At 40.2% G+C, this 21,660-nt stretch overlaps 1 protein-coding gene across 5 annotated transcripts in view; it reads left to right on the forward strand.

The window, feature by feature from the left end:
* SMAD1 (SMAD family member 1) overlaps nt 1-21,660 on the forward strand; it is a 75,025-nt gene that overhangs the window by 26,721 nt on the left and 26,644 nt on the right. For all 5 annotated transcript variants that reach the window (XM_087866482.1, XM_045798892.2, XM_045798894.2 and 2 more), the window contains exon 2: nt 3,594-4,175. In XM_087866482.1, the coding sequence (XP_087722608.1) occupies nt 3,776-4,175 (400 nt within the window). In that variant the 5' untranslated portion in view covers nt 3,594-3,775. The remainder of the gene's footprint in view (nt 1-3,593; nt 4,176-21,660) is intronic.

The raw sequence follows: 21,660 nt of genomic DNA on the forward strand, positions 1-21,660 counted from the left end.
CGGAGGAGCCTGATGTGGGGCTCGATCCCATAACGCCGGGATCATGCCCTGAGCCGAAGGCAGACACCCAACCGCTGTGCCACCCAGGAGCCCCGTTAAAAATGTTTTTAAATTTTCACTGTAGTTTCTTCTTTGACCCATGAGTTAAGTGCAATTATTTTCAAGACTAATATTTTTGTTATTGATTTCTTATACTATGATTAAAGAACATATTTGTATGGTTTTGATATGTGTAGAGATCTGCTTTATGGGTCTTTATATGGTCAGTTTGGGTAGGTATTCTGTATATACTTGAAAGTATTATACAGTCATTGGATGAAGTGATCTGTGTACATGAATTGATCAAGTTTTTAAAATACTTGTTAATTTTCTATATCTATTGATTCTTGTTGACTTGTTATATCAGTTACTATTTTATTTTTTTATTTTTTATTTTTATTTATTTATTTTTTAGAGATTTTATTTATTTATTTGACAGAGATAGAGACAGCCAGCGAGAGAGGGAACACAAGTAGGGGGAGTGGGAGAGGAAGAAGCAGGCTCACAGTGGAGGAGCCTGATGTGGGGCTTGATCCCAGAACGCCAGGATCACGCCCTGAGCCGAAGGCAGACGCTTAACCGCTGTGCCACCCAGGCACCCCTATCAGTTACTATTTTAATCTCCGACTAAGATTGTGGGTGGGTTTGTCTGTCATTTTACTTGTCAGTTTCTGCTTTATATATTTTGACACTGTTGTTATGTGAAAATTTGGAATTATGCCATATTCCTGGTGGATCAACTCTTAACATTATGAAATGTCCCTTCTTTAATCCCTGGTGATGCTTCTTATTTTGAAGTCTGTTTTGTTTGATCAGATAGTTATGGCAGCTTTTTTGGTTAGAGTATGCATAGTATATCTTTTTCCATCCTTTTTCTTTCCACCTTTCTCTGTCCTTTGTATTTAATGTGTGTCTCTTGTAAATACAGTATGGTTAAGTGGTGCTCCCCATCCATCCCTACCTGTCTTTTACTTGCATATTTAATCTGTTTATATTTAAATAATTAATGGTATTTTTGGGATTAGATCTAAATCTTATTGTTTTCTGTTTGTCCCATCTATTTGCTCTTTTTTTCCTCTCTTCTTATATTCTTTGGATTAATCATATTTTTAAAAATAATTCCATATTTTTTAACTTCTCTGTTACCTTTTTATTATTTTTTGAAAGATTTATTTTTTTGGAGTGCACACATGTGAGTGGGGGGAGGGGCAGAGGGAGAAGAAGATGGGGAGAAGCAGACGCCCTGCGGAGCACAGAGCCTGACACAGGGCTCGATCTCATTACCTTGAGATCACAACCTGAGCCAAAATCAAGAGTCACTTAACCGACTGAGCCACCCAGGCGCCCCTTTTTCAGTAGTTTTTTATTTTGACAAGACTTTATCAATAATAATTCAATGCTTTATCACAGCCTGGGTAATACAGGGACCTTAGAATACTAATTTCTTTTGCCCCTTTCTGTTTTTTTTTTTTTTTTTGTCACGCATTTTAATTCTTTTTTTTTAAATAACCACAAGACATTCCTGTTATTGTTTTGTAAAGTCAGTATTCATTTAGATTTACCTTTATTTATCTTTCTTGAGCTCTTCATTCTTTCCTGCCATTCCTTGTTTCTTTCTGGGATCTTTTTCCTTCTGCCTCACAAATTCCTACTGGAAGTCAGTTCTGTCAGATTCCATATGTTGGAAAACACATTTATTTTGCAATCCCTTTTGCATGGTTTTTCCACTAAGTATAGAATTCTGAGTTACCAGTTATTTGTTTACATTTGGCACACTAAAGATTGTCTTATTTCCATTGTTTCTGTTGGAATGTCAGCTGTCAGCCTTATTATACTTACTTGAGAGTAATGTGTCATAGGTTTTCAGCAATTTTAGTGTGATAGGATACATCAAACCTTGTGGATTTCTTTGTATTTATCCTTCTTGGGATTTGTAGAGCTTCATGGATCTGTGTCTAGATGTTTGTTGTTAGTTTTGGAAAATCCTTGGCCAGTATCTACAAATATTGCCTCTGCAGCAGTTTTTTCTCCTCTTCTTCCATCACCTTGATCCAGTCTAGTATTAAGATGCTTTAAAAAAAGATTTCAGGCTGTGTTTCAGAATAAAAACTGGCCCATTTCAATTTTGCACTTACACTAGAGCATACCCCTTCAGGGTTTCAACTGAAAAGTGTACTCACCAGGGCCGCCGCCTCCGCAGGCCCTCCACTACAGTTTGTTTTCTCTCCTCCACCCTGTGAGGCCACTGGAATCTCTGCTTTGTTCTTGAGCCTCCTTCAGCTTGGCTACCAGTCTTCTTGCTACTTACAGCACAGCCATTGGTGAGTGCCTTGAGAAGAAGAGCAGGAAGGAATGTTCAGCTCACTTCATGGCTTTTCTGTTCTCAGCATCTTGGCCTTTCTAGTCCTGAGGCCCTTGGTTGCTCTTTGGTGTCTTTAAAATTACAGTGGGGCTTTTTTGTTTGTTTATACTTCATTAGTTTTTGGTGTGATTTTTAGGAAGAGGTCGGTGTGATGTATGCTCTCCTGTATCTTAGCTGGAGTTTGTGCAGTTATCCTCTTGAAGGTCTCTCATCTTTTCTGTTTTTGTCTGCTGAGGAGTAACTGGAAGGTTTAAATGAGACAACTGGACTAAAGAATTTGGTACAGTATGTGTTCATGTGCTTCTTTCCTTTCATATCAAAAAAACCTCAAATTTCCTACCTTACTTGCCCTATATCCCATAGGCACAGGCTTGTTTCCTGAATAAATACCCTAAAATGTTGTAATGTTTACATAGTAGAACTATAACTACTTTTTCTTTCAAGAGATACTTGAGGAATAAACCAAAAACAGATGTTAAGACTACCATATTTTTTTTCCTGTTGCTTTCAGTTTTTGTTGATTGAGGTGTGTTTTGAAATACATTTTTAGAGCCTATAAATGAATCTGAGTATAAAACATTACAATGTCTGTTGAGAACTTGGACTTCTGTGCACTGAGGTATCTAGTGCTTCGGTCTCAGGACAGTAACATACTACTTTTTAAACTGTGCCTCAGTTTGTTCTTCTGTACAAGGGGAACGATTGTATTACCTCACAGAAAAGACTAAGTAAACTGAATACTGAGTGTTAGTCAGTGTGGGCTACCACAACAAAATACCTCAGACTGGGCAGCTTAAACAACAGAAATTTCTTCTCACGGTTCTGGAGGCTAGAAGTCCAAGATCAAGGTTCCAGCCAGTTTGGTTTCTGGTGAGAGCTCAGTCCCAGGCTTGTTGGCTGCTTTCTCTCTGTGTCCTCACCTAGCCCTTCCTCAGTATGTGTGCATGGTGGGGGGCCCTTCCTCTTATAGCACCCCCAGTCATATCATGGCTCCACTCTCATAACCTCATCTCCAAATACAGTCACATGGGCGGTTATGGCTTCAACATGAATTTTAGGGGGGACATAATTCAGTCCATAGAATATCATAATACAGAAAATTACTTAATAAACAACTGCATAGCAGTTGTTTAATGAATGGTAGTTTTGTGGTAGCAATTATTTTAAACTTTTTTTCTTTTTTCTTTTCTAGGTGCTGACTTTGGATTACTTTTAAAACACTAGGAATGGTAATTTCTACTTTTCAGGACCTCAGAACCAAGAAGCTAAAGAGAATCCTATGTAAATAAAGTGAAATCTCCTCTGTTGTCCTTTTGCATTTGGAGACTTCTTTATTTCACCATACACAAGGAGTCTATAACTAGTGCAGTCATTATGAATGTGACAAGTTTATTTTCCTTCACAAGTCCAGCTGTGAAGAGACTCCTTGGGTGGAAACAGGGTGATGAAGAAGAAAAATGGGCAGAGAAAGCTGTTGATGCTTTGGTGAAAAAACTGAAGAAAAAGAAAGGTGCCATGGAGGAACTGGAAAAGGCCTTGAGCTGCCCGGGGCAGCCAAGTAACTGTGTCACCATTCCCCGCTCTCTGGATGGCAGGCTGCAAGTTTCCCACCGGAAGGGACTGCCTCATGTCATTTACTGCCGTGTGTGGCGCTGGCCGGATCTTCAGAGCCACCATGAACTAAAACCACTGGAATGCTGTGAGTTTCCTTTTGGTTCCAAGCAGAAGGAGGTGTGCATCAATCCCTACCACTATAAGCGAGTAGAAAGCCCTGGTAAGTGTGTCCTTTTTTTTTTTTTTTTTTTTTAATGTTCAATTAGGCAACGTATAGGACATCATTAGTTTTTGATGTAGTGTTCAACAATTCATTAGTTGCATGTAACACCCAGTGCTCATTACAACACGTGCCCTCCTTAATACCCATCACCCGGTTACCTCATCTCCCCACCGCCCTCCCTTCTGTAACCCTCAAGTTGTTTCCTGGAGTCCACAGTCTCTCATGGTTTGTCTCCCTCTCTGATTTCGCCCCCTTCAGCTTTCCCTCCCTTCCCCTGTGGTCCTCCACGCTATTCCTTATGTTCCACATGTGAGTGAGTCCTTTTATATTGATGTGCTTAGCAGATTTGTGTTGTTGAAAATATGAAAATCATCCCTTTCCATATTATTAGTTGTTATTTTCAAGTATTAGGGGAAAATATGTCATCCCTTGAAGGTTTTGTACATTCTAACAACTTAGTCCTCTCTAGTTAATTTTATTTCTCAGGAGCAGGGCAAAATTGTCATAGCAGTACTAATACCTCTAATTATAAATAAATAAATAAATAGTTTTCTTTCTAAATTTATTTTTTTATGTTTCTTATTGGTTCTGTGCATTTCTCTAGGTAAACTTAGCTGTGATTTTATTACAAGGGAAGAAAATTCAGAAAGGAGGGAAACATGGGGTTGCCATCTACATACTTGAGGGAAATATATCTTTAGTGCAATTGCTAGTGACTTGTACCACTTTATTTTTAAGGGGAGATCTTTTTACCTCTGGTGGAATTTTGTTCCCTGTGGAGGGTATGAAGGAATTATGTTCTGCTGTGGAATCTTTAGATGCTATTACCTTATAGGATATTCTTAGTTTTTACATGTACAGCGTTTTTGTGGGGGGTATAGTAAAGGTTATACACTAAAATTTGTATGGTTCTGCCCTCAAATTAGAATCCACATTCTAGACCATTGCATCAGTTGGAAAGTAATTAGGCAATCTTAAGCACTTAAATATCGCATTGTCAGATCAGAACCCATTTTGTTGATGGATGAGTTATTAATAGCTTATGTTACCAAGGGTTCCCAGATGGGGCTGTGCATTAGAATCACATGGCTCCCCTCCCAGAAATTCTGATTCTGGAACAGCCTGGTAGTCCGTGTTTTAACAAATACTTCAGGTGGTGTCGAGTAGCTATTGAACTGGTGTAGGAACTACTTTGCTAGATCATGTACGGATGTGGTTCTCAAATAAAAGGCATTCTGTTCGTTTGTTTTTTTAATGGAATATTTAAGACCTACAAAAAGTTTAAGGTCTAGGGAATAACATAAACATCTTTGTATGCACTCAATTTAAGACATAAAAGATTACAAATAAAACTGAAACTCTAGTTTATGCCTCTCTGGTCTGTTTTTTTCCCTTCAGTAACTGTTCTCAATTTTTTGGTTAGAATTTGATGTCGTTCGCATGCATGTTCATATGCTGTTGTTATGATGTGTATACGTACGTACTGGCTTGTGTGAATCCATGACGATAGGTAATATTGTATGTTTAGAAGTATCATTAATTATACTGAACATCCTTCTACAACTTGTTATAGTCACTCAACATTATGTTTTTGTGACTTCTGTATTATATTCTTTAGGATTACCTTGTCAAATTCTGTGAAAAACCCTCTGGAAATTTTTTTTGGAATTTCATTGGTTTCTTCTGGGAAGGATTGACTTAATTATGTTTTTTCTAAATTTATTTAGGTCTTTTTCTCTAAGTTTCCTCCACAAAGTTCTTGTAGGCCTTTTCTTAGATTTATGTCTAGATAACTGGTTGGTTTTTATTGTAAAAGTTACATTTCGTTAGAGTCGATCTTGGCTCGTATGGCACTTGCTTTTTTCCAACCACTTTGCTGAATTCTCTTTATCCTAATGGAGACATTCTTTTCTGCCTATTATATGTGCTGTGATGTAAATTAAAAAGCAAAAACTCAATGCAGAGTTACATGGTCCTTTAGCCAGAAGTCGAGAGGGAGTTAAGAGTTTGGGAGAAGAAAAAAGTAGTGTGTAAGTAATAGGTACAAACAAGTTTTTTTAGGTTTGTGATTTTTCGATCACCACAGTAACTTTAAGAGATACACAGGAAAGATTATAATCCTACTTCATTAGTGATGAAACTGAAGTCCCTGTAAATTAAGTGACCTCTGTGTCAGACAGCTAAAATTCACTATATTTCCTCCATCCACCCTCCTGCCATTTCCATCCTTGCAATTTTGCATCTTGTGCCTCCTGACCCATCACCCCTTCAGGCCAATATCTGCACTGTAGAGAGAGTCCTTTTAAGATGCACGTTATAATCATGTTATCATCCTGCTTCCCGTTGCTTTTACACAGGGCTCTGCACATTCTGGTCCTGCCTACCCTTCCAGCTTCTTTTCCCACTTTTCCATGTTTTGTGTGTTTGAGTCATATGGGAACACTCCATGTTCTTTTCCTCCATCTGTTACTCGTTTCTCCTCCCTCTTTGCCTGGCTCACTCATTTATTCTTCAGCTCTAAGCTTGGTGGAGGTTAACTTTGCCGAGGAGCCTCTTGATACCTCCTTTCCCACACCCAGGTAGGCTAGTCTCTGTTTCCCATAGCAATCCGAATTACTTCATAATGTTCTTCACATTTTCAGTTATCTTTCTGTTAGTCTTCCTTGCAAGATAGTAAATAAAACTCCATGAAGGCAGGGACCATATATATTATTAGCATTTTTATTTTAATAACTAGCACAGTTTGATTAATTTTTGCTGTTAAATGAAAATACTGGTTTTAATTTCTCTGTATGGTCATTCGTCCATTTTTTTCGGAGATGAGTTTTCAGCTTGCCTGTACCCTTTGAATATCATCTTCCCTTGTTTATTTATTTCATTGCTAACAATGAAATAACACCCAACATTACTACTGACATCTCTGACACACGATAGAAAGTTGGGTTTTTTTTAAGTTAAAAGTTAATACTGAGATGATTTTGTTACTCTTAATAACTTAGATTTAAAGGGTTTGATAGAGGGGTGGTGGAAAACCAGCTAAAATAAGACATTTGAGACTCCACAAATGTCATTTCATCACCCCCCCCCCATCATACACACACATAGCCAAGAATCTTGTGAGGCAAACATAGAACAGTTTTAGAAAACTTTGAGGGTGAGGCCAAGATCTGTTGAATTTGAACATATCAGGATTTTACTTATATTTTTCATATTGTAAAGTGGCTGATATGGGAATAAGAACAAATGGACTTTTTCCAGAGACCACTGTGAAGCAGCCCGTACACCTTTGGGGAGAAGCCCCACCAGAAGTATAAGGGAGCCTAAGTCCCTTACTCTCCCAGAGTTCAGTAGGCATTTTGGGGTACGTCTGCTTATTGTTTCTGTGAACTAGGGAAAAGGGGGTCTGGAATTCTAAGTTGCAGATACACAGCTCAACACTGAATTACTTTGAACTATGTAACTACTTACCTCAGATGAATTATCTCAAAGAGCAATTTAGCAGTTTAAGCATAAGATAGGTCTCCCAAACTTGGTGTTTTCTGCAGAGATCCCTGTTATGACCTCTAGAGAAAAATTCTACAAAAATTGGGTGTCTCTGGGTTTAGAGTAGTGACTTTCAAAGTGTGTGCTCCCCAGACCAGCAGCATCGGCATCACCTGGGATCTTTTGAGAAATGTAAAATTTTAGACCCTTCCACAGACCTATTGAATTGAACTCTGGGGATGGAGCCAGCAATCAGTGTTTGACAAGCTCTTCCGGTGATTCTGACACAGGCTACAGTTTGAGAACACTGTTCAAGGTATCCAGGCAAGTCATCAAGTCCCAATTGACTAGATAAAGTTGTCTCTTATCGAAAAGAGATGCTTATGGGTTTGTCTTTGCAGTCACTCATCATTTTGAACTTCGCATGTTTTGTTACAGATATAAAATTGATCTGCTCTTTAAAGAATTTTCCTTCTCTCTGATATTCATTAAGATCAGCATTCTGGGGGCGCCTGGGTGGCACAGCGGTTAAGCGTCTGCCTTCGGCTCAGGGCGTGATCCCAGCGTTATGGGATCGAGCCCCACATCAGGCTCCTCCGCTATGAGCCTGCTTCTTCCTCTCCCACTCCCCCTGCTTGTTTCCCTCTCTTGCTGGCCGTCTCTATCTCTGTCGAATAAAAAAAAAAAAAGATCAGCACTCATAAAATATCGTAAGGTGTCTTTAAGGTGATGGGGAAGTCCAGGAGAGAGGAATGCTGTGTGATTTGACCCAATGCAGGTTTTATAATTGTTCTTTTGGCTATCTGATACTGTTCGTTTGACCAAAAATACTTTTATGGGTTTAAGGAATTGTGGTTTTTCTTTAACCTGTGTCGTTTATTTTGTTATAAATAAAAGGGTCTAAAAATTGTAGTGGAGGAGGGGACTGGAAGTTACAGAAGCACTTTGCAGCAGCTTGTATTCATCATAATTAACAATGGTAAAGAGGGTAAAAGGGGAACAACCTTCCTTTTGGTGAAAGGTACTACCTTGACCATTACTGAAAAACGTATCTTTGGGAAAGTAAAAAATGTTCAGGATTTTTTTTTCTACAAATGCGTGGACAGTTACAGGAAAGAAAGTTTCGTGCAGCTTCTGACTATGACCCTGTTGATGATGTAACAGGTGACTATTCATTTGGGCTTTTAGTAGCCTTTAGAATCAAGGCTGCTTATTAGTGGTTGAGTTAAATATAGGTTTTCTTTTTCTTTACCAAAGTAAATGCTGACAGTGGTAACGTAAGTCCTCTAACTGTGGTGTGAAGGAGACCATTCAGTTGCTAGCTATTGATAGGAACGTGCCTTTATGGAGACTTCCTGTCATTTCTTATTTATTTTTTATGTTTTTCACATGGCTCTTGAAAACTATCTTCTGTACTTTAAACTTAATCATCTTGAAAGGCTGTATTAAAACTGAGCTTGAAATTCTGAGATTTCAATTTTAATCTTTAAAGTAACACCCTGGAGCTAGCTTCCGGTGCTTTTATTTTCAGCATAATGGCTCCCAGCTGTTAAAATTAAAATGCACCTAAAATCCTCTTCACCTGTTGGCTGAACGATAGTTTTGACTCTTTGGCTGCGTCAGTCACCATGTAATTCGTGGCTTGGAAAATGTTACCTTAGAAAGTCTTAAAATTCTAGAAATGGAGAACAAATATAGTGCTTTCGAGAAGCTGAGGAGGGGATGGACAAGAGGAGAATGGGTGTCACTATAAAAGGGTGAAAACATGAGTGATCCTTGGGTTGATGGAAATTTTCTGTGTCTTGACTGTATCAATGTTGATACTCTGGTTGTGATGTTGTCCTATAGTTTTGCAGGATGTCACCATTGGAGGAAACTAGGTAAAGGGTCGACAGGATTTCTCTGTATTATTTCTTACAGCTGTATGTGAATGAATCTACAGTTACCTTAATTTAAAAAATAGTGATCTGTGCAAAAGCCCTTAGTTCAGCTCATGACTCAGTCATGGTGGTGGTTTTCCTCAAGAAAACCATCGTACTTCGGTGAATGCAGTAGAGGTGCTCCATGCGCGCTTGTTATTTTCCACACAGGTTATTAAAAAGACATATACCTAGGGATTGAGAGTTAATAAAATCAATATTTTAAAAAACCAAAGTGAAAGTCTTTTTTAAAAAATGTTTCTTCATATTGCGAATGTGTTTTCCTATGAGCCAATGATGACAAAAACTTATTTCCAAGTAAAGTAGTTGTTTTTGTTTTTTAGGCTTGTGTTAGTATATTCATTTGGAGGATGGGAGTGGAGAAGTATTGACTTTTCCTTCAAGTTTATCTGAGTGGTGATTCATAAGAGTCTGATAACTGAAGTTGTAAGCCAGATATCAAGATATAATCATTGTAAGTGTTCTGAAGATTGGGATTGATTAGCCAACAATATTAACTATAAAAATTAAAATAAAGCATTATGACTTGTGTATTAGGGTTCTCCAGAGAAACAGAACCAATTGGATATATGTAGAGATATATATAAGACGAGATTTATTATAGGAATTGACTAACTCAAGTATAGAGGTCAAGAAATCCCATGATCTGCTGTCTAAAAGCTAGAGAACCAGGAAGCTGGTGGTGTAAGTCCCAGTCCTAGTCCAAACCCTGAGAACCGGGAACACTGATCTCTGAGGACAGAAGATGGGTGTCCCAGCTCAAGCTTAAAAAAAAAAAAAGGCACATTTGCCCCTCCCCTGCGTCTTTGTTCTTCAGGCACTGAATAGACGGGATGATGTCCACTTTGCATTAGTGAGAGCAGTCATCTTTACTCTGTCTACTGATCGAAGTGCTAATCTCCTCTGGGGACACCCTTACAGACACAGCCAGTGAAAAAAATGTTTTTACCAGCTCTCTGGGAATTCTGTAGCAGGGGCAAGTTGACACATAAAATTCACCATCACACCTTATAATTACCTACATCTAGATTTCTCTTCATTTAAACATTTATGGCATATATACCACTCCTCAGGAACTGTGTCTGCCCAAGAAAGACTGGTATATGATTATAGCACAGGTTGCTAAATTGAATAATAAAAGTCTGGACAGGAGATGCAGTTAACTCTTAAAAGCCTGAGAGTGGCCGCGAAAAAGCTCACATCTGGTCATTGTGTTCCGTTGTGTTCCAGTCTGTGTGGTGGTACAGATATATCTGTATATTTCATTGTACACAGTATTTAAACCCATTTATAAGGAGACACGGAAAGTAGAAAGTATTTCAAATAAAGTAGACCAGGGAAAACAAATTAAAATGGAAGGTCAAGACTAAGAGGAAAATCAGCACATGATGCATTCCAGGAGAGTTACTATGATAGATACACAGCTATATATGGTTACTGTATATTCCTGTTATAGTCTGGGTGGGTCTCTAATCCTTCTGGTATGGGAGAGAGATGTGTACAATATTTAGGTGAAGGAAGAATGCTTTGAAAGCCGTAAGAAGTACGTTTCAAAGCATTTGTACCTATGGAGGCTGGGTGATTGGGGAAAGACCATGAGGCCCTTTGGGGATGTCGACTGCAGTTGGGAAACCCTGGGGCAAGAATGTCCCTCCCTCTGTAATTGCTCTTCCAGAATCTGCTCCGGGCTCCATTCTACTTGATCACTAATCCATCTTCTATTCAAGCTCAACACACATGGAGTTTTAGATGGTGAATTTTTCTCCAAGCTATTATCATTGGCCTTTGGCTTGTGTTTGATAATTTCATCATTGTCATCTACCATATTATTAGAAACAGATGAATATAATTGTGGGTAGGATTTTATACCCAAATCTTTTAGCAGATTCCATGTTCTTAAAGGCAGAATGTGAAGTTTATTCTGATTTTTTTCCTGAGCAACTGTTTTTAGTGCATTTGGAGCATTGGTTTTGTGCTATTTATTCACTGATGAATGTATGAAAAGTTGTAACAATTACTATATGTTACTTCTACAGAAGTTGTAAAAGTACATAAATTGAGGCAGATATCTGGACAATTATGTGATTTGTTTCTGGATGGGAATTTTCCATTGGTAGATAGACTCCAATTTAAAATGTTAAGAATATACAGATTATACAAAGTACCTTTCTCATTTTGCTTTCCTGACCATTATCTTCCATTTCATTTGTTTTCTACCTCTGCAACATTAGGTGCACAAGAGAAGGTATTTTCAGATCTTTCTGATTCATTCAAAATTTGACCCTCTTCCCTCCAGCACACCATTGCTAGTTTACTAGGGCCGAAGGAACACTGGCCAGCTAGCAGTTGTTAAAAACAAAACACAAACAGCCTTGGCTGATGAAGAAAAACAGTTTCAAAAACCATAAAAAAGTTCGTCATAATAAATGAAAGAAGTAGTGTATATAATGATTGCAGTTGTGTGAACATAATTTAAATTAAAAGGAAAAACTTGGCTTCCAAGACTAGCTTTGGGTGAAATAATGAGACTTGTGAGTTGTGCTTTTTGGTTTATTGTCCCCACATGTGGAGCATCCTCAAACAGTGATTTTTTTTTTTTTTTATAGGTTTGGGAATGTTTTATGTGGTTGGGGTAGGGGAGTGACAGGGGATTTGTCCCATGCTGGAGTGCCCTGTACTCTTACTGGATACTTGCGAGAGTGAGAGAAGCAGAAGGGAAGGTTGGCTTGTGTAATGCTCTTAGGCTGAGTGTCTCAGTGTTAACTTCCAGCCTCCTTAGTACTAGTTACAAAAAGGCTCAAAGAAGACTGGAGATTTCTTTCCCCAAAATGTATGTCCCATTCCTTTGTCTTTTTCTACTTCAAAATGCAAATGTTCTGAAAAACTCAGCATCATGCCTAATAATCTTGAATTAGCCAAATGATCAGACCTCTGTCCTGATGGTTGGAAAAATATTTCTTTGGGGAAGAGATAGGGAAGGAAAGAAAGGATGTTTATTTGAAAGAGCAGAGCTGGGGTACTTTGGGCAGCTGTAGGGTGCCATGAGCTCTCCATTAAAAATCTCAGAGGGCCTGAAGAATAAGAGAGCTAAAACAACAACAACAACAATTTTGTTAATTTGCCAGCTTGGCTGGGGATTAGTGTCATTTTTAGATACTGGTGTTAGGACCGGTTTGAAAGGCCGCAGACTTCTGTTTCCCCCTGAGTTTAGTCTGGCCTGGGCTTCCACTGTGTCAACAGTGATTCTTCCCCATGTGTGGGAGGTGGGCAGATAAACACTTAACTTGTCACTCACCCTTTCCACTTTCCTCACTATCAGTGCCCTCAAGAGGATTTCTCCATTCCTGTGCCCTTAGCACCGAAGCTTGTAATACTGTCTTGTGGTCTGCTCTTCATAAATCTGCTGTAAGTGACATGGGTTATATGACTGGAAGTAACTGTGACTTCCCTGAAAAAAGATCTAGAGCCTAGAAACATGGGCCATGTTTAAATAAAAAGATTTAGGGCAACCAAGGACTGTTTGGCAGATTTTCCTCCAGTTCTTTGTAACATCAGTTTTATGCTCTGGAATCTCAGCAGCCCTTACAATGGAAGATGAGGTTTACGTTCTACATCACTACCTCAGTTCTATTTTTCTTTCTTCTTTTTTTTAAGATTTTTATTTATATGACAGAGAGAGACACAGCGAGAGAGGGAACACAAGCAGGGAGAGTGGGAGAGGGAGAAGCAGGCTTCCCGCTAAGCAGGGAGCCCAACCCTGGGCTGGATCCCAGGACGCAGGGATCATGACCTGAGCCAAAGGCAGATGCTTAACGACTGAGCCACCCAGGCGCCCCCACTACCTCAGTTCTAACACCGCTCCCCAAGGTACGCTGCTGTTCTTAGTTCTTAACCCTTTGCACGAAGGAAGCATTTCTTACCCAAGTAGTGGTCTGACTTACAGAGTCACACATCACCTTCCCCTGACCACCTGCTTGCCTGCCTGGAATCTTCAATCACAGTAAGGCAAAAGGGGAGCCCATGATTTCTATAAGTGGTTTTGGGGCAGCTTTTGTAAAGTAAAAGTAAGCATATGTAAGACAACAGAATGGACTTGTCTTGGATGTTCTTTCCTTCGTGTTTCCCTATCATTTCCCTTACAGTTATGTCTCGCTAGCTCTGTAGCAGGTTTAGCAGTATTTTTTCTGTGACAGTATCTTTCCTGGGGTGTCGAAAAAGTTTATCTAGCTTATGGTGGTGTGCCAGACAGATATTTAAGTATGATGGTCAAGGTAGGAAACAATTTTGGGTAAATGCTTTAGAAACAATATAACCTACAACTTTTAAATAGGAAAAGGAAGCGCTAATTTTAAAATGAGCCATGTAGAAAAAAGAAAATTGATGGGAGCATGTCACAAGGACACAGAGGTCAGCCTGAAGGGGGCTGCCTGTGGCGTAATCAGAGACAATTTGATCAACAAAATAATTATGGACAGAAAATAATTATAAATCGTTTAGGGATGAAAACAGGAATCCTGATGATAAATGAGGGAAAGGGGAGGAGCTCTCATTCACAGTAGAATGCCAATTGCTGACTGGTAAATGTAGAGTGGAATTCTTTAGGGTATTCAAGACAAATAACACAATTTAAACCAGATACTTATGTCTCTTTAGTTGTAAGGTTAAAATATAGTAAGGAGGAATCTCGGATCCAAAGGCCTGGACTAAAATTTGGGCACTTGATATCTTCAACCTTGGGCCAGTTACTTGTCCTCTTTGAATTTGTGTTTGCTAACCTGTGAGGTAGGGTGTGATTCTGTCTGCTTTCCAGGGTTGTGGCAAGGATTGAATTAAGTAATGCATGTGAAAAGGCTGTGTAGGCATTCCTGAAATGTAAGATGGCTGAAGTAAGGAACATAACTTCTGTGTACATCTGCAGACTAAAAATGAAATTCATACTGTAAGTAAACTTTCACTAAACAAATTTTTGGAAAACTAATGATAGTAGTTACAATAATAATAGTTAACAGTAAAAATTAAAATAGCTACTTTTTATGCTTGCTGTGTGCCAGGCACTGTGCTTGTCACATCCCCCGTATTCTCATTTAATACTGACCACGCGTGTAAGAGGTAGAGGTCCCAATTGGGCCACGGACATGCACTTTAAGTTGTCACACAACTTACAACGGGCCAGCTGGGATTCAAATTGAAATCTTAACTCCAAAATCCATGCTGTTAACCACCACACTGTCCTGCTTGCCGAAGGACGTCGCTTTCCCCCCCTTTAGGCAGTTTTCTCTCTTTATGAAGGAGAATAGCATCTCCTGCTTTTAGTAGCAGAGCATGTGATCCGAACTGTATACCAGCTGCCCGAAAGCAGGGTCCCTAACAGTAAAGTGAGTCCACGGTGTTTATGGACGCTTTATTTTTCTTTCCCATTGGTCCATAATCTTCATCATTCGGTAACAAGTATCTGTTTCATGGAATATACTTAATGGAATCAAATTTGAACTCTGAATGAGAACTAATTATGTTCAGCTGCAATTACAAATTAAGCCACACTGCCTGGTGTGACCCCTGGGGATGGTCATTTACATATCAATGGTGTCTAATAAATGATTAGGCACACCAGCCCAGCCAGCAGCGCCTGCGTGATGATGGTACCTGCCCCTCACTGAGCGCTTTCATGGCCCAGGAACTTGCCTGAGCAGCACATCATGACACCACAACACAGTGGTTAAGAGCCTGGATTCTGGAGCCAGATGCCTAGGTTGGAATCCTGTCTCCACTGATTACTACTTATATTCTTACAGGCAAGTTAATCTCCATACCTCAGTATCCATTTTTATAAAGTGTAATGAATGACAGTGCCTCGGTCAGAGTTAGGACAATGACAGGAGTTATTTGTACAGCACTTGTCATATAGAAGCACTATATAAATGTTAAATGAAAAGAAAATCTGGGAGAAGTACTATTATTCCCATTTTATTTGTAAGGAAGTGAGGTTCTGATAATCGGCTAGTAAAGAATTGAGCAGGAATTCCAGTTTCGGAAGCTTGAATCTAAAACCGGCCTCTAATTGTTGTTCTACTTCAAATACACCTTATGAAGGATTTTTTTCCTCGTGGTATTTTTAACTTACACTCTGAAGTTCTTCTTCCTTTAACAAACTCTGAAGCTCTAATAACATAGCACCTTCCTTCTGTGGTAGTTAAGCAAATAAACATTCGGCAAAGGAAAGGAACCTGGGCTAAGAGTCGGAAGAGAGGAGTCAGGGAGGGTGGCAGCGTTTGAGAGCCCGCCCTGTGGTGCAGCCCTGGAGCTCGACAGGGCTGTTGGGGGTTGTGTTCTTATCCCTACAGAAACAGGGAGAACTTACACTGCCCAGTTCAGACAGCTGGCAGTCTTGGCAGTCTTGATCCAAAGCCAGCGCATGATACCATGGCACCTGACCAAAAATGTGGACCACTGGATAAATTTTCTTGTCAGCTTCGTGTAAGGCCCTGCTGGTCTTTCTTATATCATTCTCATTTTCATCCGTGTACCTGAGAATTGGAACTGGTACTATATAGAGTTTTAGGAATAAGAGGAATGATGTGTAGAAATTTGACATAAGGTGAGAAAATCGAAGTTCCAGGTTTCACAGCTACTGAGAGACATAGGGTGAGAAAGCTGGTCCTGTATTGCCAGTGCCTACAGTCACCCCTCGTCATCCTGCACCCAGACTCCTGGGCAGTCTGACTTAACGTATCTGGGTTGAGGCACAAGAATCTGCCTTTTTAAACAAGTATCTTGCTAATCCAGATGCAGGTAGTCTGAGGACTTCGAGAAAGATCGCTCTGTATTAGTTGGGTTATAATAAACAGTCCAGGAATAGTAATATAATTCACAAACATATATTAATTGAAAAAAAAAGAATCTATTATATGCTGTACACTGAATGATAAGGGAAAAAAAAAAAACCTCCCATCTACCTTCTAGGGGCTTAGTGTCTGGGTGAGGTAAAGTCAAATTAGCAACAAAATGTTACGGATGCTGTGATGGAGGTCTCTTTAGGCAACAGTGGGCCACAAAGAAAAGAGGAATTCATTTTTCCTGGGGTGGGGTGTGAGTAGAAAAACCAAAAAAGGCACCATAAAGGAGATGACATTTAGAACTGAGACTGGGAAATAGGGTCCAATGAACAAAGGTGCAGAACTATGAAACTAGCAGATGGAAACTGCAAGAAGCCCAGGATGGCTGGGCAGAGAGAGGGCGGGAGGACACTTACCCCAAAGACACGTTGGAACAGGAATCTGGGCTAGGTCATGGAGTCACAGAAGATGTACTGTGGGCACGTAATCTCACAGATGTCTTTCAAGGAAATCAGCTGTGGTATACAAAAAGAATCCCTGGCCTGGAATTATCTAGGAAGTTGAGTTCTCAAAGTTGAGTTCGATGGAGGCTACTTTTTTTTTTTTTTTTTAAAGATTTTATTTTTTATTTATTTATTCGACAGAGATAGAGACAGCCAGCGAGAGAGGGAACACAAGCAGGGGGAGTGGGAGAGGAAGAAGCAGGCTCATAGCGGAGGAACCCGATGTGGGGCTCGATCCCAAAATGCCGGGATCACGCCCTGAGCCGAAGGCAGACGCCCAACCGCTGTGCCACCCAGGCGCCCCGATGGAGGCTACTTTTAAATAAATTTAATGTTTGTTTTTTTTTTTCTTTTTAAGCTTGAAGTTACTGTTATTGAATACAATTCATTCCTCTGCTTATATTCAAACTGTGTTCACATCTTTGTTTTCTGTTAATGTACTGAAGAGTAATTGATACATTCCTAGAAAATAGATACTACGAAGTTACTCCCTTTAGGCAAAACTGTCTTAACTTTTGTAAAGATGTTCTCCCAAAAAACTAAACAGAGGGAGAGAATTTTAACAACGACTTCCAGAATGTCCTTCCAGTTTTACAGGACTGAGCAGTGCAGTGTGGTGGTGAGGAGCAGGCCTTGACTCAAAGCCTGGCCCTCAGCGCAGCGGCTGTACTGACCTTGGAGGTGTTACTGACCTGGGCGGAGCGCGTTTCCTCGTCAGTTGTGAAGATTCAGTGATCTGTTACGAACTCCACGTAGGCAGGGACATGGCTGTCCCATTGACTTCTGCGTTGGCCGTGCCATGCACAAGGCCTTGCCCGCAGTTGGTATTTCATGGGCGCGCGTGTGTGTAGTGCAGTGACCAATAAGATTATTTCAAACCCTCCTTATTGTTGCCTCACCACCACTAAGCAAACAGAGATAACATGCCAGCACTCAGGGATTTGGGGCTATATGTTTTATTAAAATTTAACCTTGATTAAAGGTTCTGAGAATCTTTTCTTCAGTGTGTAGTTTCCCTGACACATCCTGAGGTGAGGAATTGCGTTTCATAAGTGCATATACTGTGAACTTTTCAATGGTCATCCCCTCTCCACCCCTCTCTCCTAGAAGTGTTTCTGTTCAGAAGGTCACTGAGCACACACTATCTAGGGACATCTGTCTAGTACGGATAGTGTACCGGGCACAGCTGCTCTGGCAGCGTCACCGTCCCTTGTTTTCATGGGGGAACAGCAGCCACCGGACTGGCGCTCGGGCCATTCTTTGATTAGCGCTGGGCCACCTTCCTAGTTTCCTGAGTACCCACCTGAGATGGGGTCTGGCGCTGAATTTTATACATGGGAAGCCCCAGATATAAAACAGCACTATCATCAGTAAAAAGGTGTGCGGAATTTAGGGCAAGAAGTCCCTTAGAATTCAAGTGCTTTGCTTTTTTGAGTGAGGAAATTGAGACTCTGAAAAGTTAAGTGATTTGCTCAAAGTCAGAAAAGTAGTTATTATCCTAGCCGGGGCTGAGCTCAGATGTCCTGACTGTTACCTAAATGCCTTTTCCAAGTCTTCAGAACTCAGAAGGTTTATGTACCACTGGGTACCATCTAGCTTGTTAGCCATCGTATGTGTGTGAACAGATGTAGGCAAGGGTCTGGCCATTTTGTTATCAGAACTCTCGTGTGTTTAAAAAAACAAAAAACAAAAAAAAAAACTTGTTCACCAGCGTCTGGTGGGTCACAATTTAGGTAGGAATTTGTCAGCCCTAGTCTCATTACTAGGCTACCACTGACTTGGTGATAGAATTTCAGAGAGGGCTTCAAAATCTTGAAAAAGCTCACAAACCTAGAGGGTGTGCATGAATGCTTTCCAGAGCTCAGCTCCTCTTTCCAATTTTAGCTGTTTCTTTTTCATGCCTTTTCCTTGTGCCTTGGCAACGCAGAAAAGCAGAGTCCAGTAGTGGAATCACAAATGTCTCCTGAAACTCACTTCCTGAAACTTTCTTAGTTTGGTTTCCCTGTTGACTGAGAAAGGGATTTTATTTTATTTTATTTTTTAACTAAAAGAGACTTCTAAAAACTTTGAAAAGCAGAGGTCCGTCTCTGGGAAGAGGCAGCAGTCTGACTTTTCTCCCCCCTTACTTAGGAAGAGAAGGGAAGACAGCATCCTCCTTTTAAAGACATACAGCAATTAGAGATTTTCAAGTGGGTGGAAGGAGGCATTGTGAAATTGCCTAGGAGTCCTCCCCCACCTCCACCCCCCAAACACACTTCAAGAGGTGGTGTGAAGTCAGTCAGGGTTCTTACCAGGGTTGGGACTCTTAGAATATAGGAATGACACAACGCAGTCTGATTTTTAAATGATTGAAATCAAAACGAAATTTGTGTATGTAAAGAAAGGTGTTTTACCATCGGGCTTCTCTTTCCAAAGAGATTCTTGCAATTCAAATTAACCAGGAGCAGCCCTGGAAAGAGAAGCCACAAACTTGAGTCATTGTTCGAAATTGCCAAGTAGGAGTAACCTTTTCGGTGCACCAAAGAAAACTTCGGTTCCCCAGAAGAGTCCGTGCTTCCGTATCTGTTTTCCATAAAATAGAAATAGCCTGAAACATGGAAAGAAATATTAAAAGGAAGACATTTCTCATTCTCTCTGCCTTCCTATTCCTGACCTGAGTCAGGCCTAGAGTTTGCAAATCCTGTTTCTCTCAGCTAGTTCATCCACCTCTCACCTAGGAAATAAGACTTGTACGTAGAAGCTACATTTAAACACGGGTAGTTCATCTGGGTGTTTATTCTTTCCTTTTCTCCCAGGAGAAAACAGCTCTCTTAATCTTGCCTTACCTGAAATATTATTGAATGAAGGGAGCAAGGTCTGGGGGGTGGTAAGGTGAAGAGACGTCTGGGAGGGAGTGGCAGCATTGTCCTTTAGGGCCCACACAGACCAGAGGGGCCTGGGCCCATCACCTCCGAGCAGCTTGTGCGTGTAGGTGCGGCCCTGCCTCACTAGCCTCCGCGTGTCTCTTCCATGCTAACGCTTCTCTCTAGGGCTAGCAGCTGTTCCATATCCCAGACCCAGATCTTTCCACTCCTGAATTTAAATACTGTTTATAGTTTGGATGCCCATGTAATTTTTTGTCCCCACCAGGACACTTCTGAAAGTGACATGGGTCACCTATTAATTCCACTGGATGCCACATACAAATTGGGACTGTCCCAGGCAAGCCAGAACATACGGACATCCTACTTTTAAGTCTTCAAACTACACAAATTAGATTTGATAAACATGGATTATATATCATCAAGGAGATAGAAGTATCTCATAACTGAACTTGTTAAATTGGACTAGAGTTTTTTCCTTTACATTGGCTGACCTTAAGTTTAATTTTCCAGAAACACTTCTGGAATTCATTCTACTTAGCCATCCCTTACGCTGTATAGGACATAATGTAACTTTCTTGGAGACTTAGAGTCACTGAGGCAGGAGAACGTCATGACTGAGAGTGCTCCATGCCTTCCTGATTCTTGACACTTCTTGTGTGACCTTAGGTAAATCACCCTGTAAGCACTCTTCTTTCCAGAGTGATATAACGTGCTCAGCATGGGGCCAGGCTTAGAGCAAACATCTGTGATGACAGTGGTGTGTTAAAGTAAATTTTGTGGATATGGTGATCCCCTAAAATCGATTTGATGAGTGTCTCCTTGCTTCTACACAAATGCTGTTTAGTTCTGAAGTTTGTTCTGTATATTATTTGTCTCCCTTCTTGCTGTTACTGGTCACTTTTTTGCTGTAGCTTTCTGAGAAATGAATAACCTGTTAAGAAATGTGACACTGAGTCAGTAGGAAATCCATACATTCAGACTCTAGGGTACTACCACCGGCCCCAGCACAGTGTGCCATTCCGGGTACTCAGAGCCATAGGTAACGTGGCACATCTTCTTGGAGTATCAGTTTGACTTGATTGTAAGTTACTTAAAAAGTCACCTTTGTGTTTGGTAAGTAATAAGGAGCAGGACATAAAATGTGTATGAATTTGGTAAGGTAAAGAAAAATTTCAGTGTAATTTCGCAATTCCAGTGGAACTGCTGGGCTCCCAGATGAGTTCACTTTCTGTCACTGGTGTTCACTGTGGTAAAAAAAAATATATTGAAAAACACTGCAAAAACGTCTCAGAAAGATTCTGCGGGTATTGTGAGAAGGTCTAAAACACTGGTGACAGCCATTTGTTAAAGGGTTAAATGGAACTTCAGATAAATTTGACAGAAAGTCCTTTTTTTTTTTTTTTTTTTTTTTTTTTTTTTTTTTTTTTAAGAAAAGTCCTCTTTCAAGTGGGGAGGGGGGTACCTGGGTGGCTGTCAGTTAAGCATCTGACTCTTGATCTAAGCTCAGGTCCTGATCTCAGGGTTGTTGAGTTCAAGGCCTATATTGGGCTCTGTGCTGGGTGTGGAGCCTGCGTGGGGGAAAAAAAATGCATAGGATATCCATTTACTTTTTACCTTGCAGTTCTGCTTATTAACTTTTAACAGCCCATACGAGAGAGACATTATATGTCTTAAATGTTATGGCTGCTTTAACATGGAACTTCCTTGCAGCTCTTTACTTTTGATATCTTCAGTTGCTTTTGATATCTTCAGTTGGTTTTCACTATAAGAGCTGGTATGTCTGTGATAACCAACTGGAATTCCTTTCCTGGATGGGTATTCTGCATTAGGGGATACACGTTATATAGTGCCAGAAGTAG

This window comes from Ursus americanus, chromosome 13, assembly GCF_024610735.1.
Source record: "Ursus americanus isolate L20-20 chromosome 13, mUrsAme1.1.p, whole genome shotgun sequence".
Taxonomy (NCBI): Eukaryota; Metazoa; Chordata; class Mammalia; order Carnivora; family Ursidae; genus Ursus; species Ursus americanus.